This window comes from Babylonia areolata, chromosome 6 (assembly GCF_041734735.1).
Source record: "Babylonia areolata isolate BAREFJ2019XMU chromosome 6, ASM4173473v1, whole genome shotgun sequence".
NCBI classification, from domain to species: Eukaryota; Metazoa; Mollusca; class Gastropoda; order Neogastropoda; family Buccinidae; genus Babylonia; species Babylonia areolata.
Genome location: NC_134881.1, coordinates 21,189,749 through 21,211,290, shown reverse-complemented (window position 1 = coordinate 21,211,290; position 21,542 = coordinate 21,189,749). Strand labels below are relative to the sequence as shown.

At 42.1% G+C, this 21,542-nt stretch overlaps 2 protein-coding genes across 2 annotated transcripts in view; one reads left to right on the top strand and one right to left on the bottom strand.

Moving 5' to 3' along the window:
• LOC143282821 (uncharacterized) overlaps positions 1–276 on the top strand; it is a 37,236-nt gene extending 36,960 nt beyond the window's left edge. Inside the window, exon 19 of the mRNA XM_076588628.1 lies at positions 186–276. The gene's annotated coding sequence lies outside the window, so the exon portion shown is untranslated. The remainder of the gene's footprint in view (positions 1–185) is intronic.
• LOC143282822 (uncharacterized) lies at positions 119–21,414 on the bottom strand. The gene is made up of 9 exons (XM_076588629.1): positions 21,082–21,414; positions 20,262–20,369; positions 19,136–19,287; positions 15,252–15,410; positions 14,003–14,112; positions 11,753–11,864; positions 8,274–8,401; positions 3,790–3,937; positions 119–3,384 (listed from the first exon to the last, which is right to left on the bottom strand). The coding sequence occupies exons 1-9, from the start codon at positions 21,355–21,357 to the stop codon at positions 3,330–3,332; spliced, it is 1,248 nt and encodes a 415-aa protein (XP_076444744.1). The 5' UTR covers positions 21,358–21,414; the 3' UTR covers positions 119–3,329.
• Between the last annotated feature and the right edge of the window lie 128 nt (positions 21,415–21,542).

The window sequence follows — 21,542 nt, the reverse complement described above, 5'->3', positions numbered from 1 at the left end:
CAGTTTTTGAAACGTTTATTCCTTTTTTTTCTTTTTTTTTAAATGATGGTGAAGGGGCAAGGTTCAGTTTTGAAACGTTTATTCCTGTGTCATTATTTTTTTTAATGATGGTGAAGGGGCAAGGTTCAGTTTTGAAACGTTTATTCCTGTGTCATTATTTTTTTTAATGATGGTGAAGGGGCAAGGTTCAGTTTTGAAACGTTTATTCCTATGTCATTATTTTTTAATGATGGTGAAGGGGCAAGGTTCAGTTTTTGAAACGTTTATTCCTTTTTTTTTTAAATGATGGTGAAGGGGTAGAGTTCAACTTTTTTTTGAAATGTTTATTTGTATGTCATTTAAAAAATGATGGTGAAGGGTAGAGTTAAATATTTTTGAATATTTATATTGCCATCTATTTTATATATGTATTTTGTTTTCCATACGGTGGCTTAACTTGGTAGAGTGCCTTTTTCCAGTCAGTTTTTTGTGATGTGTTTGTAGTTGTAGGCTTTATTGTTCATTGTATATATTTTTTCAGTTTTGGGCTTGGCCAAATCATGATCTCAAAAGATGCACGAAGAAAAGCTGGTTTTAATGACCAAAAAAAAAAAAAAAAAAGCTTAAAAGACCTGCTACAACCACAGATCTCAGTTTATTTCTTGAAAACCTTATGTGCAATGCACACATCTGTGTGTAATGTCTGCCTCAACAAGTGTTCACCAGATAAGATCACATAACAAAATGCATGAAAGTGACATTCACCAATATTATCGGCCGTAGCTACTTTCATTTTCTCTGCATAGGCGGGTAGTAGTTTGCACAGGACAGGAATCAGACCCCTGCCGGAGTCTGCACTAGTGGGTTACGGTTAAGCATGTGTAATTAAACACTGATTTAAATAAATTAAAAATTGAACTTTAAATCACAATAATTATGGCAAATAGCAGGTCCTGGCAGCTGTTGACAAAATGGTGTGTGGGGATAATGCCCCAAATCCACAACACAGTGTATGGTGGATTACCTGATGTTGGACATGTCTGGGGATTGAGAATGAGCACATTAGACAGAGTAGTGTGCCATTTGTAAGTGGATGTATTTACCGTGTTTTATAACTTCATCCTATGGGTAATGTTTTTTTTTTCAAACTTTGAGCTGGGTTGCTTAATGCGCTGATTTAAAGTCTTTCATATGGGGTGTGGGATCTCCAGCATAGCCTTCCTGTGTTCGTTTTGCTTCAAGTCATATGTACATGCTGCGATATGCACAGTTTTTGATTTGCATATACAGAATCTTGGATCTCTTCTTATACAATTATCATTCTGACATGATATAACCATATCATTTGTATTTCATGCTGTTTGGCAATTAGTGTGACCATAGTTTTTATACTGCTTCACGACATGTGTAATTGAAGTTTTGCAACTTGTATTTCTTGGCCATAAGTGTCCTTTGCCCAGAATCCATCCCACCAGAGAAAAATGTTACATGTATATGTCAAGCATGTAGACTATTCCTATGTTAAAGCCTGATGTATGCATAAACCAAACATGCTGGTCAGGCCTTCAGAGGAAACTGCAAAGCTGCTGAGTGGCTGCACTCAACTTACTCCTGTTTCAGCTTGTCAGGATTCGAGATCCACAATGTGGCTTCCTTGAATCTACTGCAGACTTAGGCTTGATTCTGCAATGCTCTTCTTGACAGGACAGTTTGTGTTGTGGGACAAAGACTGAAATAGTTGCTTCAAGATCACTGAATGTTACTGGAATGCTTTTTGTTTTTTTTCCCCCGAGAACAGTGTAATGATGACTATATCCTAGGGGCACATTGCTGGCATGTGTACACATGGTTTATAGTGTTTGTACTCTCCCCAAAATAAACTCTACGCACTGGGTAGTGATGCAGCAACATATCCAATGGATGCAGTGATAGGCTATGCTCACACGAATCCCAACCATTTGCTGACAGCCACTTGTCAGCCTGACACAGCAACACACTGGAGTCCGACACAGCCAGTTGCTGTCATCCTGACACGGCAACACACTTCAGTCCGACACAGCCAGTTGCTTGCTGTCAGCCTGACACGGCAACATACTTCAGTCCGACACGGCCAGTTGCTGTCAGCCTGACACGGCAACACACTTCAGTCCGACACAGCCAGTTGCTGTCAGCCTGACATGGCAACACACTTCAGTCCAACACAGCCAGTTGCTTTCTATCAGCCTGACACGGCAACACACTTCAGTCCAACACAGCCTGTTGCTGTCAGCCTGACACGGCAACACACTTCAGTCCGACACAGCCAGTTGCTGTCAGCCTGACACGGCAACACACTTCAGTCCGACACAGCCAGTTGCTGTCAGCCTGACACGGCAACACACTTCAGTCCGACACAGCCAGTTGCTGTCAGCCTGACACGGCAACACACTTCAGTCCGACACAGCCTGTTGCTGTCAGCCTGACACGGCAACACACTTCAGTCCGACACAGCCAGTTGCTGTCAGCCTGACACGGCAACACACTTCAGTCCGACACAGCCAGTTGCTGTCAGCCTGACATGGCAACACACTTCAGTCCGACACAGCCAGTTGCTGTCAGCCTGACACGGCAACACACTTCAGTCCGACACAGCCAGTTGCTGTCAGCTAGAAACAATACAATGCTCTCCAGAAGGAAGAAACAGATATTATTGGGATTCACGCTGCTAGTATCATTTGAAGAGTTCCATCCCTTGAAAATCAGCCATCCATCTGATCTGTGAACACAAGACAAATAAAAAATCTGGCTTTTGCTGGTGGTAGCCAGTGTGAACACTCATAGCCAGCATCCATGGCAGGAATGTGCAAAATGACTGTACACTATTCCTGGCCAGCTGCTGTCAGCAACTGGCTGGGCTCAGGTCACATTCACACTTTCTTTCGCATTTTCCTGTCATGTATACCAGCGGTAAGTGTTCACACTGGCCGCCAGCTGTTTTGATTTGTGATGTGCACACAAATGAAACTGATGACTGGCCCAAGGAACAGAACTCTTCAATGATACTGACATCATGAATCCCAGTAACACTTCTTTCTTCCATCTGGAGGGCTCAAAAGCTGACAGCAAGTGGCTATGTCTGACTGAAGTGTGTTGCTGTGTCAGGATGACAGCAACTGGCTGTGTGTGACTGAAGTGTGTTGCTGTGTCAGGATGACATCAACTGGTTGGGCATTGTGTGAATGTAGTCTGAGTGTGAAGTGGTCTAAGATTTGTCAAATTCTCTGTCACTGGCAAGTAAAATCTGAATGAAGTGATCATCCTCACAGTGGTGATTTTAGTGCATCGTCGCAACACCAGGAACGTCCAGCCACTTACGTCTCGTGATGGTTGTACCACTCCTGTTCCGTCTCTTTCCCAACATGGTTGCTGCACAGAAAGTGTGAAATGTTTCAGAACATTAATGTGTTTAAAAACTGTCACACATTTTGAGTCTTTTTCTGTCCATTCAGCATTGTTCTGTATTGTGTCATACTAAGTTCTGTGCAGTGTTTTTTTCTGTTTTGCTTAATTCAGTGAGCTAATAGGCACGCCAGTTGAAAAGTATATCTACTTTTTACATGTTTTGGGGGTGTACATTTTACACATTTTTGAACGCTTATTGTACATTATGAGATGCCTATTTAATTTTTTTGTTCAATACTGCGTGTGTTTTTGGCTGTATGTATACACCTTTGAATCATACATGTATATTTCTGTTTTTCCATGTTGTGCTGAGATGCTTCAGAGAAAACCCATGCCAGAGGGCTCTACCAAGAAGAATGCTGCACTCACCAGTAATCCCATTCACTGATGCCCCAGCCCTTCACGCCGTTGACGTAATACTGACAGAACCTTTCATAGATCTTGGCATCCCAGTTCTCCCCCATGTAGAAAATGGGACAGTCTAGAACTTTGCATTCAAGCTCGTAGACTTTACCACCTGCACAAACACATTCTATAGAATGATTCTGACAAATTGTCTTTGTGAAAAACTAAGTGGGTTCAACTTCACAAGATAGAATCATTTAATTTCAGGGCTGGCATTGACTACTCCACAAGATAAAGTCGCTTATTATACAGGGCTGGCATTTGCATTGGTCAGCTCAGCCATTACTTTGGATGACTATAATCGAGGTGGCAGCATCTGACAAGAGCTGAATAAAAAACAATTACCAGTGTTAAAGGATTTCATTTGTATCTTTAAATATGAGGAGTACATTATAACTGATACTGTGTGCTAATAGCAATGGTGTATCAGTAAAGTAAGCACCTTTATAATATTGCCAGCATTGTTACACTGTCACACATCACCTGGATGCATCTTGCATGTCTGATCTTCATTAAGGGAAACAACTTTCTGTTTCTCCCTGCCTTGTGGAATGTTTGAGGATGGTTTACATCCCTTGGGCTTGTTCAGTCTGACAATGGAAAATTCCAGTCAGTTGCACCTGGTCAAAATGGCGTTATCTAGTATGGATCTTTACCTTTTTTTCTTTTTTTTTAAGATAAGGTTTAACAGTTTTAGAAGTAGCACATGAAAAGGATAGTGGGAAAGAAGTGTATTAAGGTGAGGGTTTTGATTATGGATCATTTTGTGACACACAATGAAAGTGACAGTGATTAGTTTTGTGCCTGAGATTGATGATTCATCTGACTGGCGCAATAGCCGAATGGTTAAAGTGTTGGACTTTCAATCTGAGGGTCCCGGGTTCGAATCATGGTGACGGCGCCTGGTGGGTAAAGGGTGGAGATTTTTACAATCTCCCAGGTCAACATATGTGCAGACCTGCTAGTGCCTGAACCCCCTTCGTGTATATACGCAAGCAGAAGATCAAATACGCACATTAAAAATCCTGTAATCCACGTCCGTGTTCAGTGGGTTATGGAAACAAGAACATACCCAGCATGCACACCCCCAAAAGCGGAGTATGGCTGCCTACATGGCGGGTTAAAAAAATGGTCATACACGTAAAAGCCCACTTGCGTTTATACAAGTGAACGTGGAAGTTGCAGCCCATGAACTCAGAAGAAGAAGAAGAAGAAGATGATTCATCTAAAACAAGTCCAAGACAAAGTTTCAAGTGGACATGGCACATGCACTGCCAATTACACAGGTGCAGCATGGAAGAAGGATGAGCGTTGGAGAGGTGAGTGTTTGAGATAGCTATGTACGTGATAGCTGGTAGTGTAGGTGGCTCCGTGCAACATATTTGGTTAGTTCATTTGGGATCAAGCACTCCGACAATGCAGGGCACAGGCATCACATGTAATTTACATGAAAATCCTGGAGCAAAATGCCGAGAAGAAATGTAAACTAAATGATTTCATGGAAATTTTTAAGTACAGTGCTTTTGCTATCAAGTAAAATATAAAGGATATCTCTGCTCTCAAATGAAAACCCTTTTTTCTATTGGCGCACAGGAATCATATTTTATTAAAATCTACAGTAGACAGTGGAATAAATACATGGAATTTTCCCCCATACAGCTCTGGTCACTAAACTGAGTAGGACATGTGTCACACACAGAGAGAGAGAGAGATGCAAGTCTTTGATGCATTTGTTAATTGTTCAGGGGGTCTTTGAGTTATCAATAACTATCTCCACCTTCCAGAATTTGTGTCGTTAACCATTTCGCTGCCAGGAAAATAAGATTTAAGTGAAATCTGTTTGCCAGGGTTTTTTCCACCAAAAACAGGTATATATTTTCAAAAAATTCTGTGCTCTTTGTTATTGGAGAAAGAGCCATAAAAGTATGTATTTTCTAAAAGGTAGATGAACAAAGAATACAAAACAAATGATGTTTTCCCATTTTATGTATTTTCAGTGACATGCTATTGTTTTGAAGTAATTGTTTTGTTTTTTGTCACATTTTCAACTTGTTCATTACAAACATTAGTCAGGTAATTTGCACTAAAATATATTTTTCTGGACAAATGGATAATACCTGCACACACAAATTATACTAGAACAACCACAATAAAATAAAAAAAATTTAAAAAGAGAGAGAGAGAGACATACATAATGCATTGTGACCTCTCCAAGTGATAATATGGATGTGAGGCCACGCCCCCTCGGTCTCCACCCCCCTCCTCTTCACCTCTTTCACACACCGTCACATCATCCAGTTCTCATCAGATCATGTTGTCTGAGTGCCAAGAAAATCGCTCACACTGTGTCCTGTTAAAAATGTAGTTACTTAGTGTCGTCTGCTAGGGCTTTAAAGTCAGCATTACTCACTGATAGTCATGTCTTGGCCAGTCTCTTCATTGCTCCCTTTATTTTCTATCAAATCATCCTACAAAAGTTCATCACTGTCTTCTCCTTTGAATTTACACTTAATACTTTCTGAGCATCAGCTAAAGAAAGCAATCTTGGTTGGTTTCATGCAATCACAATCGCATGTCTTGAGCATGGGGTCCGACATTTTGTTGAGCGAGCGAGAAGAGGAGCCAGGCAAACTGGGACAATAATCCAACCAAAATGTTCAAATAAAGGACTGCCTCATGACGTAGATGGGGTTTCTAGCTACGGATAGAATCTAGAAAGATTCCCCAAGCTAAAGCTACCAGCATTTTTGTCAACAAACTCAATGCAAACCATGGAAAAGTCAGAATATTTCGATGATGAGTTATCTCATCATTGTGGCAGCAAAGCGTACATGCTTGCGCTGATGAGTCATCTCGTCATATAGGCAGCCTAGGGGTTAAGTTCCTCTTTTTTCTATTGTCTCGTTAGTCCTCTCTTCCTGTCTCATTTCTGCCTTGTTAGTCCATTCTTTTTTTGTTTGTTTGCTGTCTCAACAGAAAGTCCTGAATATCTTTTATGGACTGGATAATCTGACATAACATGTGAATTACCCAATGACACATTATAGTTTTATGTGACACATACAATTTTCTGTTGTGTTCAGTAACTTTTTATCCTCTTGTGAGAAAGTGACAAAACTGTCAACGTCACAAGCGTGTTCTAAGTATATCAGTATGAATGATGGTTCTTGTGCCAAATTTTCTTTCCCAGCTTTTCAAGTTCTACAAGACTGATACTGACTTGTCAACCCTGATAATGGCCCTGTATTGTTAGCTGGGGCATGAACAAGAATGTTATGTGTGCATATGTACTCCTCACATTAAAGCAAAAAATGTGGTAACGGGGAAATTAATTCATAAGAAGTCTTGGTGGGTGCCTCTTATTCATGGGATGTTTGAGTGGAATCTTGACAATGTCAGCATAGCATTTTTTGTTGTTGATGCATGATTGTGAAAATGATTTCATGAGAATCTTGCGCAAATAAAATCCTGAACAGTTCTCTCAAATTATGGCATGTTTTGATTGGCCAAGACTGAAAGGACTTGTTCTCAGAGGTGAACTGTTTCAAGTATATAAGGAAAGCAAGTCCTTGAGAAAGGTGGGGAAGGAGAATGGCATTTGAGCAAATGCTTTACTCTTCACAAGCTTTTCAGCCATCCATATTTCTGTTAAAGATAAAACTACCAACACTCTCAAAAACTGGGACTCATAAATCCCCACACCTAAGAAAGGAGAAGAGACAAATGTTCCAGTAACAACTGAGTCTTCCTTTTAAAACAGGAAAGCTTTTTGCGCTTACTGGTAAATAAGCACATCATACAAAATCCAGTTTAGAGCTTTAACATATTCCTTTCCCTCCTGCTGTATTTGCCATACCCTGACAAGCACCCCCCCCCCCCCCCCCCCCCCCGAACACTGTTCCCTCTGACCTCTTTCACAACAGTCATCGCTGTTTTCATGGCACTGTACCCCCACAACTCCTCTTCCAGAACAGTAATCACTTCTCACCTGGATGTCCACCACCCTCCCCTCCACTATAGTAATCGCTGTTTTCACCTTGCTGTTCCCCCCACCCTTCCACAACAGAAAAAGGAAATTTTCTTCCTAAAGTTATGTTTAAGTAACATACTTACCGTGACCCACTGGTGCAGACTCCGGCAGGGGTCTGGATTCCTGTTCTGTCCAAACTACTAGTCCGCTATGCGGAGTAATCGAAAGAAGCAGCGGCAAATAGCCTCCCTTGGTAGTTACCTCCCTTGTGTTACTGGAAGCAACGTCCTCCTTTCCCGCAGCCATCTTGGATTTCCTGACCTGTCCTACATTTGCGGCTAAGTTTTTTTTGCATTTTATACGTACAGTAAATACTGTTTTCAATGGCTTGTCTGTCCTTCCCCTCTTCCACAACAGTAACCGCTGTTCTCACCCAAACATCCCCCCTTTTCACAAGAGTGTCAGTAACTGTTCTTACCTGCACTGAAGTTGAAGGCCATGAGGGGTGGGGGCCTTCCATCCTCCCCATGCTCAAACAACTCAAACTCTGAGCACGACACAGCATCCATGCTGCCATCCGGGTGAAACACATAGCCCACCGTCAGTCTGTGAACAGTAAATGTGCTGCTTAGTAACAGTAAATTGTTAATACTGACAAATACATCCTACTTTCATGACAAACACAGATCACATTATTGTGCTGATGATCCACAGTTTCAGTTTCTCAAGGAAGCCTCACCAGCCTGACCGGTCAGCATAACCCAATGCACTAAGGCCTTGAGTGCATGCATATATGTTTGTGTACCTATCCAAGTGGATATCTTCAACAGAACTCTCATTGCCATGGGTTCTATTTCAGTGTGCCAAGTGTGTGCTGTACCCACAAACTTGTTTTATCGTTTCATCCGAATGACAAGGCTCTCAGTTCAATTTTCAAGTCAAACTTTGGAGAAAGGGTGAGCGTGGGATTCAAACGCAGACCTTCACAGACTTTGTATTGGCAGACCATCATTTTAACCATTCTGCCACCTTCCTCCTGATGATATAATAATAAAAACATACCATTTTGCAATGGCATGACAGGCATGATTAGCCCAGTGGTTAGATCACTGGACTTTCAATCTCAGGGTCCTGGGTATGAATCCCAGCTGCACCTAGTCAGTTAACTCACTCAGTACAGCCAGTCCTCTCTTCTCCTCTACACAGACCCCTCGGATGTCCAGTGGGTATCTCAATGACCCAACCTTTAGCTTCCGTCATCAGAATTGTGGTATTCTTTGTCAACATTCACCTCTTCAATATAAGAGCCTTCCGCTTGCAATATTTTGATGGTGGTAATTGGGGTGAAACGCTGTTAACGTCGTCTCTTTCGCCGTTCGTATGGAGAGAGTTAAGGTACATATATGAAGAACAAATATGCAGGTTAAAGATTCTGCAATCCATGTCAGTGGAAACTGGGTAAGGTGCCTATATGGCCACACAGATAACACCCCACTTGTAGCCATGCAAGTGAACATGGGAGCTGCAGCCCACGAATGGGAACACAAATCTGCAGTGACAAGTACACATTTCACTGTAAAAGACACATTCCTTCTGACGGTCCACGCTGTCAGTCTGCAAGGACTCACACAACAGCCACCATGGCGAAATGGTTTGCATCTGGACACATAAAATGGTTAGCCCATTTCCCTGTCTACAAGTAAGGTTAGCGTCTGTTCCATCAGACAATCCTCAAAACTCTTGATCTGCATGTGCCAATAACTCAGGCTTGGTAGGCCTCAGCATGTACATAGGAATGCAGAACAGAGTACAGTCCTGCCATGGAGTCCAAAGCCTAAATGGATCTCCTCAGCAACCTTCACCCTCCATTTTATCATAAAAACATTGTTTCATTCTTACTGGCCCTTAAACACATATCTCATAGTGATAGAGGTTCTCAGCAGTTAAGTGGGGTCGACAATATCAGCATACAACAAATCACTTTTTCCTAAACACAGTAGGCTTCAATGAATGGTGCAGCATATGGAATGTGGTCGGACATAATTCATTCGCAGGAAACCTGAACAGCATCAAGGCACAGTGATGGGTGAGGAGGATCTGCTACAAACCAACATTCCTGGAGAAGCAGGGGCTAAGCACGGGGTGTACTGTGTTGTATTGTATTGTATTGCATTACTCCTTTTTGTAACAACAGATTTCTCTGTGTGAAATTTGGGCTGCTCTCCCCAGGGAGAGTGTGTCGCTACACTGAGAGCTCCATCCATTTTTTACATATTTTTTCCTGCCTGCAATTTTATTTGTTTCACTATCAAAGGTAATGAGGTGATCCCCCTCCATACTCCTCTTCTCCACAGGTGGAAGATGTATCATGTGTATGATCACTTGCTTCATGCATCTGCATGGAGAGGCTGTTGCCATGGACCGAGCTGCAGCATAGCCCCATTGCTGAACTAGCCTTATTGCATGGAGAGGCTGTTGCCATGGACTGAGCTGCAGTATAGCCCCATTGCTGAACTAGTCTTACTGCATGGAGAGGCTGTTGCCATGGACTGAGCTGCAGCATAGCCCCATTGCTGAACTAGTCTTACTGCATGGAGAGGCTGTTGCCATGGACTGAGCTGCAGTATAGCCCCATTGCTGAACTAGTCTTATTGCATGGAGACGCTGTTGCCATGGACTGAGCTGCAGCATAGCCCCATTGCTGAACTAGTCTTACTGCATGGAGAGGCTGTTGCCATGGACTGAGCTGCAGCATAGCCCCATTGCTGAACTAGTCTTACTGCATGGAGAGGCTGTTGCCATGGACCGAGCTGCAGCATAGCCCCATTGCTGAACTAGTCTTACTGCATGGAGAGGCTGTTGCCATGGACTGAGCTGCAGCATAGCCCCATTGCTGAACTAGTCTTACTGCATGGAGAGGCTGTTGCCATGGACTGAGCTGCAGCATAGCCCCATTGCTGAACTAGTCTTACTGCATGGAGAGGCTGTTGCCATGGACTGAGCTGCAGCATAGCCCCATTGCTGAACTAGTCTTATTTCAAATACTGGATTCTCGCCAAGCCTGCATCACCAATATTCACACTGACATCAGGCACAAGCCAGCGGACAAAATGCCTGCTTACTTTACAGGTAATCCTCTATGTGCCCTGTAGCACCACTGGGCACCACCGGAGATCTCTACTCCTACCTTGTGCTATCTTGGCTGGCATTCCCCAGGTAGGGTCAAAATGCATCACCTTCCCCTCTTCCTCTTCATATGAACTTGATGCACACTTTGGGATTATGGATGATTAGCTAGAAGAGACATTACCCCATCCGAGTAAACCTGAACAATACCTGGGGTAATTGATAATTAACCTGAACATACTTCTTGAATGAACTAGATGTACATTTAGAGATTAAGGATGATTAGCTAGAGGAAAAAGTACCCCCTCCAAGTGAACTTGAAAAACATTTAGGGATAATGGATAATTAGCCATAAAAGACATTACCCTCTTCAGATAAACTTGATGCACACTGAGGGATTATAGATGATTAGCTAGGAAAAACGTTACCTCTTCCAACGAGCTTGATGTACACTTAAGGATGTAGGATTAAAAACTGGAACAGATACTACCTTATTCATATGAACCTAATGTACACTCAAGGATTAAGGACGTTGGAAGAGCCCTGTTCAGTTCAGTTCAGCTCAGTTCAGTTGCTCGGACAAATCCATATACGCTACATCAGCAGTGTATCCCAATGTGCTTAGGCCTTGAAGGAAAAAAAACAACACAAAAGGAACATAAAATAAATAGAATAACACACAAACACACATTCCTAAATATCGCAGCTCCAGAAACACAGACACTCCCACACACACACACACAAAGAGCTCTCATGACACATACACATGAACACACACACATACTGCCACTTATTTGCCACAAGAAGCGTGATGAAAAACAGAGTGCTGACCTGGATATAGTGGAAGGCATGGAGATGGCTCCAACACACATGGCCGACCCATCCTCCAGACAGAGGTACTGCAGAGCATAGCGATGCAAGCTCTTCCAGTCCCTGATGTTACCTGAAACCCACAGTCACCAACCTCAACACTGCACAGTAAAACCCGGGAAACAAGCAGACAGACTGGTAAACAAGAAACGACAGTTTGCAGGGAACATGAGGAAACAACAGCTGCCAACAGCCCACACTGATCTCTAGTTTGACAAGGCTCAAGTTTCCCTTTTATTCAAGTGTTCAGCATCCATTCACATACGTCATAAGGCAATGACTGTCAGACTGGACACATTTTCTTTGATGTTTCCAGTGCAAATTGAAAAAAATTTTTTTTAATAAAAAAATTATTGTTTCATGCTTCAATGTGAAGACAGCATGATAGATGACATCATGGCCAATTACTCACCCTTACACTTTCTCTCTTTTCATATCCGCTCAAAAACAATTCTCTGTTCTCTGCAAAGTCAATTCTCAACTCGTGTTGGCAAAGTCGGGTGAAAAACACCCAGGAGGATAAAAGATTTAGCATAAAAAAATCAAAATGAAATAAAGATAAAACAAAATAAAATAAAGCCCAACAAAATCTTTCTGTCTTCTGTAATTCCACTGTAAAACACACAGAAAGAAAAAAATATCTTCCCTGGTTCAGTTTCGATAAAACTGGTCAAGGACTAAACTATATCATGTCAATACAGTTGGCAACACCTGTTAGTTCAATCTGTCAAAGTTTTTTGTCTTTATGCATTTGAGCTTCAATAAATGATGGCCTAGAGGTAACGCATCCGCCTAGGAAGCAAGAGAATCTAGGTGCGCTGGTTTGAATCACGGCTCAGCCGCCGATATTTTCTCCCCTTCCACAAGACCTTGAGTGGTGGTCTAGATGCTAGTCATTTGGATGAGATGATGAACCGGGGTCCCGTGTGCAGCATGCACTGAGCGCACGTAAAAGAACGCACGTCAACAAAAGGGATGTTCATGGCAAAATCTGTAGAAAAATCCACTTCAATAGGAAAAACAAATAAAACTGCATGCAGGAAAAAAATACAAAAAAATGGGTGGTGCTTTAGTGTAGCGACGCGCTCTCCCTGGGGAGGGCAGCCCGAATTTCACACAGAGAAATCGGTTGTGATAAAAAGAAATACAAATACAAATACAAAAGAATTTTTGGCAATATAAAAACTGACAATGTGAAATGCATAATCCAACAGTCTCTACATGCTTATAAAGGAGGGAGGTGGCAGAATGGTAAAGACGCTCATCTGCCAATATAAAGTCCACGAGAGGCTGGGTTTGAATCCTGCTCTCGCTCTTTCTCTCAGGTTTGACCAGAATTTGACTGGAAATCAAACCGAGTGTCTGGTCATTCGGATGAGGCAATAAACCAAGGTCCCATGTGCAGTATGCACCTGGCGCACTGATCAGAACCCATGGCAATGAGAGTATTGTCCTCTGGCAAAATTCTGTATAAGAAATCCACTCTTGTCCGTAAACAAAGATATATATATATTTGTATTTGTATTTCTTTTCATCACAACAGATTTCTCTGTGTGAAATTCGGGCTGCTCTCCCCAGGGAGAGCGCGTCACTATACTACAGCGCCACCCTTTTTTTTCTTTCTTTAGTATTTTTTCTTGCATGCAGTTTTATTTGTTTTTCCTATCGAAGTGGATTTTTCTACAAAATTTTGCCAGGAACAACCCATTTGTTGCCGTAGGTTCTTTTACGTGCGCTAAGTGCATGCTGCACACAGAACCTCAGTTTATCGTCTCATCCGAATGACTAGCGTCCAGACCACCACTCAAGGTCTAGTCGAGGGGGAGAAAATATCGACAGCTGAGCTGTGATTCGAACCAGCGCGCTCAGATTCTCTCGCTTCTTAGGTGGACACCTTACCTCTAGGCCATCACTCCATATATATATATATATATATATATATATATATATATATATATATATATATATATATGCATGCACTCAGCACTCAAGGCCTGATTGACCAAATGCGTTGGGTTATGATGCTGGTCAGGCATCTGCCTAGCAGATGTAGTGTAGCATATATGAATTTGTTGCAATGCAGTGAAGCCTCCTTAAGAAACTGAAGCTTATAAATCACTACAGAGAAAAAAGTGGAGCAATAAATATCCATGTCTGAATTGCTTAGGCGATTAAAAAAATTCAAAAGAGAGAAAAGAGGATGTTACTCACCATAGGAATGGTCCCGGACTCCTCTCATGTTCACCTGTCTGGTGCCATGACCTTCAATCTCCACACTGCCACTGATGACACCAAACTGTTCGTAGTGAGTCTGGTGAGCTCTGCAACAAAATCAAAATATCACAACACCATCTACTAAACCCTTCAACAACGCACACTCAAGTCTTCCTACTTCTGCAAGTTATCAAAGTATTCCTGGGATCATTTCTCCCGTGCGATGCCATCGGCCATGGTGGTGGGGTGCATGTCCATGCAAAAGTCAAAGAACATGTGGAGTGATGGCCTTGAGGTAATGCGTCCGCCTAGGAAGCGAGAGAATCTGAGCACGCTGGTTCAAATCATGGCTCCACCGCTGATATTTTCTTCCCCTCCACTAGACCTTGAGTGGTGGTCTGGACGCTAGTCATTCGAATGAGACGATAAACTGAGGTCCCGTGTGCAGCATACTCTTAGCATATGTAAAGGAACCCACGGCAACAAAAGGGTTGTTCCTGGAAAAATTATGTAGAAAAATCCACTTCGATAGGAAAAACAAATAAAACTGCATGCAGGAAAAAAATATTAAAAAATGGGTGGCGCTGAAGTGTAGTGACGTGCTTTCCCTGGGGAGAGCAGCCCGAATTTCACACAGAGAAATCTGTTGTGATAAAAAAAAAATACAAATACAAATACACGCAAATAAATGACAAGATCACTTGCAAGTCCACTTTCATCCAGTCAAAACCGAGCTTCAGAATGAGTTTATATTGCCTGTTTGTGTGAGATTCTCTTTTCTCCATTTCTCATACTGTTTGATTACATCATTCATACTTGTATTATCATTCTCTTTTTGCATGTTCATGTTTTTACACAGAGAGTGCAGTACTTTACATTCAGTTCAGTTCAAAATACTTTACTGTCTGCCTCAACCAAAGTAGAAAGTTCTCTTTCGGCTCACTCAAAATGCCTGCCAGCAAATATCAAAGAGAAAAAGGTATGAGTAACTGACACACCCTTCCCTTATCACCAAGCACACATCAATTATCATGTAAAAAGAAAAACATTTGGGTAAGATAATATTACATTTTAAGATAGGGAGAAACAATTGTGTGTGTGTGTGTGTGTGTGTGTGTGTGTGTTTGTGTGTGTGTGTGTTTTTCAGTGTGTGTGTGTGTGTGTTTTAGTGTGTGTGTGCATGCGTATGTGTGTTTGTGTGTGTGCGTGCACGCGAGCGCGCCCACGCATGCTCGAGTCTTCCTACTTCTGCAAGTTGTCAAAGTATTCCCGGGACCATTTCTCCCGAGCGATGCCATCGGCCATGGTGGCGGGGTGCATGTCCGTGTCAAAGTCAAAGAACCGGGTGAAGCTGTCCCAGTCCAGGCTGAACTTCACCTCCACCTCCTTCCTCTCCTTCCTCAGCCTGAAAGAGCAGTACAATTTGTGTTCCGTTAACTAATAACTGTAACAATAACGGTAACATTATCTTTAATAAAGCACATTCTGAGAAAGATCTAAAAGTGGTCCTAAAAAACCAACAAAAACATGCCTGTATATCAGCTGCAAAATATTGTATTGTGTTTTATTGTAATGTCTTGACAGACACAATAGCTGAGTGGTTAGAGCGTTGGACTTTCAACAGTGCCTGGTGGGTAAAGGGTGGAGATTTCCTGATCTCTCAGGTCAACATATGTGCAGACCTGCTAGTGCCTGAACCCCCCTCGTGTGTGTACACACATAGTAGAACAAATATGCATGTTAAAGATCCTGTAATCCATGTCAGTGTTGGGTGGGTTATGGAAACAAGAACATACCCAGTATGCACACCCATGAAAATGGAGTATAGTTGCCTACATGGCGGGGTAAATAAACAAAATGGTCATTCATGTAAAAGATGTTACATGTCTGTCTGAGTGTGTATGTGTGCATGCCTGAAATCTGGATGATACAGGAAATGAATGATGAGCGCCCAATGGCAGTCGTCAGTCAGCTCTACCCAGGTAGGCAAATGACCCTGAGTTTGTAAAGCGCTTAGAGCTTGGTCTCTGACTGAGGATAAGAGTTATATAAGTACCCATATCATCATGATAACAATAATAACATATTAATAAGGTAGTTTCTGACAAAGATCTATGTGGTCCTCAAAAAAACAAAACATGCTCATATAATTATCAGACATAAAATATTGTATTGTATTGTGTTGTGTTGTGTTGTAATGTAATGCACTGTATCGTACTGCTGCATTTTTGTCATTTCTGTGAAACAAGTGATGCTCTCCCAGGGCAGAGGGCATTGCTACAGTGCAGCAGCATCCCACCAAGCCCAACCCCCCTTTTCTTTCTGTCTGCAAGTGAATTTGTTTAACTATCAAACTGGATTTTTCTATAAAAGTAAGAGAGAGAGAGAGAGAGAGAGTGCGTGCATGCGTGTGTGCATGTGTGTGTGTGTGTGTGGGTGTGGGTGTGTGTGTGTTGTGTGTGTGTGTGTGTGTGTGTGTGTGTGTGTGTGTGTGTGTGGTGTGTGTGCGTGTGTGTGTGTGTGTGGGTGTGTGGGTGTGTGTGTGTATTTGTATTTCTTTTTATCACAACAGATTTCTCTGTGTGAAATTCAGGCTGCTCTCCCCAGGGAGAGCGCGTCGCTACACTACAGCGCCACCCTTTTTTTTTTCTTTTTTTTTTTCCTGCATGCAGTTTTATTTGCTTTTCCTATTGATGTGGATTTTTCTACAGAATTTTGCAACGAACAATCCTTTTGTTGCTGTGGGTTCTTTTACATGCGCTAAGTGCAAGCTGCACACAGGACCTCGGTTTATCGTCTCATCCGAATGACTAGCATCCAGACCACCACTCAAGGTCTAGTGGAGGGGGAGAAAATATCAGCGGCTGAACCGTGATTCGAACCAGCGCGCTCAGATTCTCTCGCTTCCTAGGCGGACGCGTTACCTCTAGGCCATCACTCCACTCCACTGTGTGTGTTTGTGTGTGTGTCTGTGTGTGTGTGCATACATGAGTGTGCATGTGTTTGCATTTGTACACGGCTGTCAGTGCCTGTTCTTAGATTTTTATTCATTTTGTGGGGTTTTTTTGTGATTAGAATTTTTTTTTAATCTATTTCATTCCATTATCATTATTATTATCATTATTATGTTTATAAACTCATTTATTAATTTATTTTATTTTATTCATTATCAATATTTTTCCTTATTTTGCTTTCAAGAGTTTTGTTTCTTCTTATTTTCTGTTCTACTGCTTATTTTTATCATCATCATTATCATCATTGATTGATTAATCTATAACCATTATTCATTCATTCATCATTATTATCATATATCTATTCTTCTATTCCACCTCTTATTTTCATCATCATCATTATCATCATTGATTGATTAATCTATAACCATTATTCATTCATTCATTATTATAATCATGTATCTATTCTTCTGTGTTCATGTTTTACACCAACCTGGCATAGCTTTTCAAGGGCTGATCAGCATGTTAGGTTTATGCAAATATCATGCATCTGCCCGCCTCATTTCCGAGATGTGGTGTAGCTTATGTGGATCAGTCCGCATGTTTTGACACCTCCTTAAAACTGAAACTGAAGCCTGCATGCTACCTTTCTGTTGAAACTACTAAAACTCTTATTTCTGCTTTTGTGCTGTCACAAATTGACTACTGTAATTCTCTTCTCATGGGCTGTCCACATAATATTCTTCAGCGAATTCAAAAACTTCAAAACAATGCTGCCCGTCTGACTCTCTGAGTCCCACGTACTGATCACATTTCTCCTCACCTCTGCACTCTACATTGGCTCCCCACTGAAGCGAGAATTAAATACAAAGTTGCGTGTCTCTGCTATTCTGCTTTCCACTCTGCAGGACCTACTTATCTTTCTGACCTTATCAGTGTTTACACTCCCACAAGAAATCTCCACTCTTCCTCTGACTGTTACCTTTTGAAACTTCCTCGTGTCAATACAAGCACCTATGGTAAACGTTCTTTCTTTGCTGCTCCTTGCATCTGGAACAACCTTCCTCATCATATCCGTGCATCTGATTCTATTTCTGCTTTTCGCTCATCACTAAAGACTCATCTTTTTAAAACCTATCTATAAGTACTCTCAGCTTCCTTTTCCCCAACACCACCCATGTTAGCTCACTTTGGATGTATGTAGAGTGGGAGAGGGAGAGTGTAAGTGTGGGGAGGGGTTTTTGAGATAGAGTGGTCATGAATGTTTTATATTACTTACAATAAGCGCCTTAGCTCTTAGTGAGAAAGGGCGCTATATAAATGTACATTATTATCATCATTATTATCATTATTACACACAGGGCCTTGGTTCATAGTCTCATCCAAATGACCACAAATATACAGCAACAACCATGCAGGAGGAAGGTGGCAGAATTTGAAGACGCTTATCTGCCAATACAGAGTCTGTGAGGGTCTGGGTTCGAATCCCACTCTTGCCCTTTCTCTCTCTCCCCAGTTTGACTGTATAATCCAACTCCAAAACAGTCTCTGGTGGAGCACTACTAAAAAGGGTTTTAATGGAGCCAGCCCTGAAATGTGTGCACCCAGTATCATGCAAACCAGTTTCAGTTTCTCAAGGTGGTGTCACTGCGTTCCGACATATCTATGTACTCTACACATCTGCTATGCCGATACCTGACAGCAGCAAAGCCTAATGTGCTAGTGAGGCCTTCAGTGCATCCATAATATATCTATGTACTTATCAGAGTGGTTTTCTACAGTATTTTGCCAGAGACAACACATTGCCATGGGTTCTTTTTCAGTGTACCAAGTGTGTGCTGCAAACAGGACCTTGGTTTATCCTATCATCTGAAGAACTAGATGCTCAGTTTGATTTTCCAGTCAAAATTGGGAGAAAAGGCGATAGCAGGAATAGAACCTACACCCTCACAGACACTGTGTTGGCAGATAAGTGTCTTAACCATTCTGCCACCTTCCCCCAACCACTTCAATCCATAAGCAGAAGTTTAACACTGAAAAGCTAAAACTCATCACAAACAAAAACATGACAAAGAAACAAAAAAGCAATCAACTGGAGAAAAACAAACAAACAAAAGGCACCCTAATTTGTGTTGCAACAACACAGCAAACTGATATAGACTCTGACTACAATACATACCTCATTTTGCCTTGGTAGGTCAGCTTCCATTTCTTCATGGCCACCACTGGCTCTAAACGCAGACCTGCTGCTGCAAATGCGTCATTGGGTTCCTTTGTGTACAGGCTGGTATCTGGCATGTTAGGCATCTCCAGAATCCCCATATCTGCAAACTGAATTTTTAGAAAAAGGTATACAAAAACAGAGCGTAACAGTAGAGCAATGCAAGTAAACTCTTCAGCCATTAATACAACAACAACAACAAAAAGAAGAGAAAAAAAGAAAGAAAGAAAAGAAGAAAGACTTTTTTTCTTAAATGCTACATAAAAAAGAACAAAGAAAAGGCTGTATCTTGAAAGGGCTGGGATTTGAAGCCTTCAAAGGCAGCAACCATGGGCCTTTTGAATTCTAAGGGAGAGAACCACCGTTATGCCTGAAACGACTTTAGTTTAATCCCCTGAAATCTGATCGGAAATATCTCAGCCATACTTGTGAACCATTCCACACTTTCAATTCAGTGGTGTTCTCAACCTCAGCGGTTGAAAATTGACAATCTAATGACTTGAAATCCGAAGCTGCCTATGAGTAAAGCAATGAAAATATGAACAGATATATATCTATGGTTGATTTGGTTCTGATTTAATCAATACAAAGGGCAATTAACCTCATTATTTGTATGAAACATTCATAGAATCCACATACAAACCACGAATGCAAGCTTTGTTCTGATTGCAATCATCAGTTGCACATCTATGTGTGTCTGCATAATGATCCAACAGGACTTAACCAATCTTGGTGAACAGTGCCATATAAAATTGCCCCTTTGTCTTGTGACGTTAAACTCCTTTACTTGTCAAGTCCAAAAATGCAATTTCAGACACAGGAAAATCATTAATACATCTGATGAAGTCGGAACATATATTTTTTTGCAAACAAAATACTTCTATAAACTTAGTTGTTATTTCAAATTTTTAACAATATTCAAGTGTTTACACATGCTTTTCGATATGTAACAAAGCCTTTGGAACCCTGGTATTGAGAATGTAAACACAGAGAATGTAAATGTGTTGATATGGCATAACAGTGAACATACACATATGTGCATCATATCTGTTCCTAATTCACAGCACATGTCTCAGCAGCTTACCCTGAACAGCAGTATGGTCTGGACTAAATTGTTGTGTCGACGTGCTGTGGCAGCCACCATGTAGTTTCCTTCTGCGTCCCCTCCATTGAAATACACAGCGTCCACTGCCTGCACCATCACCATGCTGTCAGTATTACAGGACTGGAATCATTAATCAAGTATGGTACTGTATTATCTCTAGAGCTACTGTGTACATATAATGCCTGGTGAATTAATTCACATTCATGTGCCTTGTGCTTGGCACAGGAAGGCAGATCATAATCCTCTCTTTCTGCCATTCTAAACTCCCCTGACCAAAGTCAGGCAGTGATCGAAGTACAGTTTATAAATACAGAACAGACTGAGAGTTACTACTATACCACTGTATACTTACCCACAACAACATACCCACAGTAATATGTGGATACACTTTGATCAAGATTAGGAACACAGGTCAAAGCTGGACATGCATGTTCCAGATCCCCTTATGCAGAATCCTGTGGACACAATAGTGATATGATCCCTGGCAAGTCAGTGAAATGCACTTCAACTGGATCCAGACACAGTCAACAACCCCCCCCCCCCCCACCCCCCACGGGGGGGGGGGGGGGGGGGGCAGGGGGGGTAGAGGGGGAGGAATGTGGGTGTGTGGGGGAGTTATCTGGCGGGGGAGAAGTTCGGGGGTAGGATGGGTAGTGGTGGCTGTGGTGATTGTGAAGAGGGTGTGGTGTTGGGTGGGAGGGTGGGAGGGGCATACGTGGTGGGAACTTTTTGATTCAACGTTTACACACACACACACACACACACACACACAATCAACTTAGCAGATGTACAGGCTCACAAGGGGCTGGTCTTTAGGCAGTGGCTGCACTCTGTCCATCTCCTCGGGACTGCTCCGAGAGCGAACACCGTACCCAGCTCCTTCACCAGTCGTCTGCTTCATCGACCGGTTTTTCCGTCGTCGCAGCCACAACAGAATGCGAAAGAACGCGTATTTAAATGGATACCATTTGTTCGGCTCAACATACACTCCGCACCTGCGTGTAGGGTCGGGCATAATTGCCCAAAATACGACACCAATAGTGCATACCGAGACCGCCAGCACCAAACCCCACATGTTGACAGGAAAGAAGACTCCCTGTGGACTTTGCGCAAAGGAACTGTTTATCGTGAAGCGCACCTTTCAACTGGAGTTAGCCCCCTTTGTTCATCGTTGTTGGAAACGAAAGTGGAAGTTGTTTTGTGTCTTTTTACTTGAATAGATCTGAATACATAGAAAAGTGTCTTTCCTAGGGACACAAG

What these genes read in the sequence shown, in the direction of transcription:
- LOC143282822 (XM_076588629.1), bottom strand. Translation starts at nt 21,357, where the DNA reads ATGTGGGGTTTGGTGCTGGCGGTCTCGGTATGCACTATTGGTGTCGTA. An exon ending in AGACCATACTGCTGTTCAGG is followed by an intron (nt 19,288 to 20,261) that starts GTAAGCTGCTGA and finishes CTAAAAATTCAG; the next exon opens with TTTGCAGATATGGGGATTCT. An exon ending in AGTCCGGGACCATTCCTATG is followed by an intron (nt 11,865 to 14,002) that starts GTGAGTAACATC and finishes TGTGGGTTTCAG; the next exon opens with GTAACATCAGGGACTGGAAG.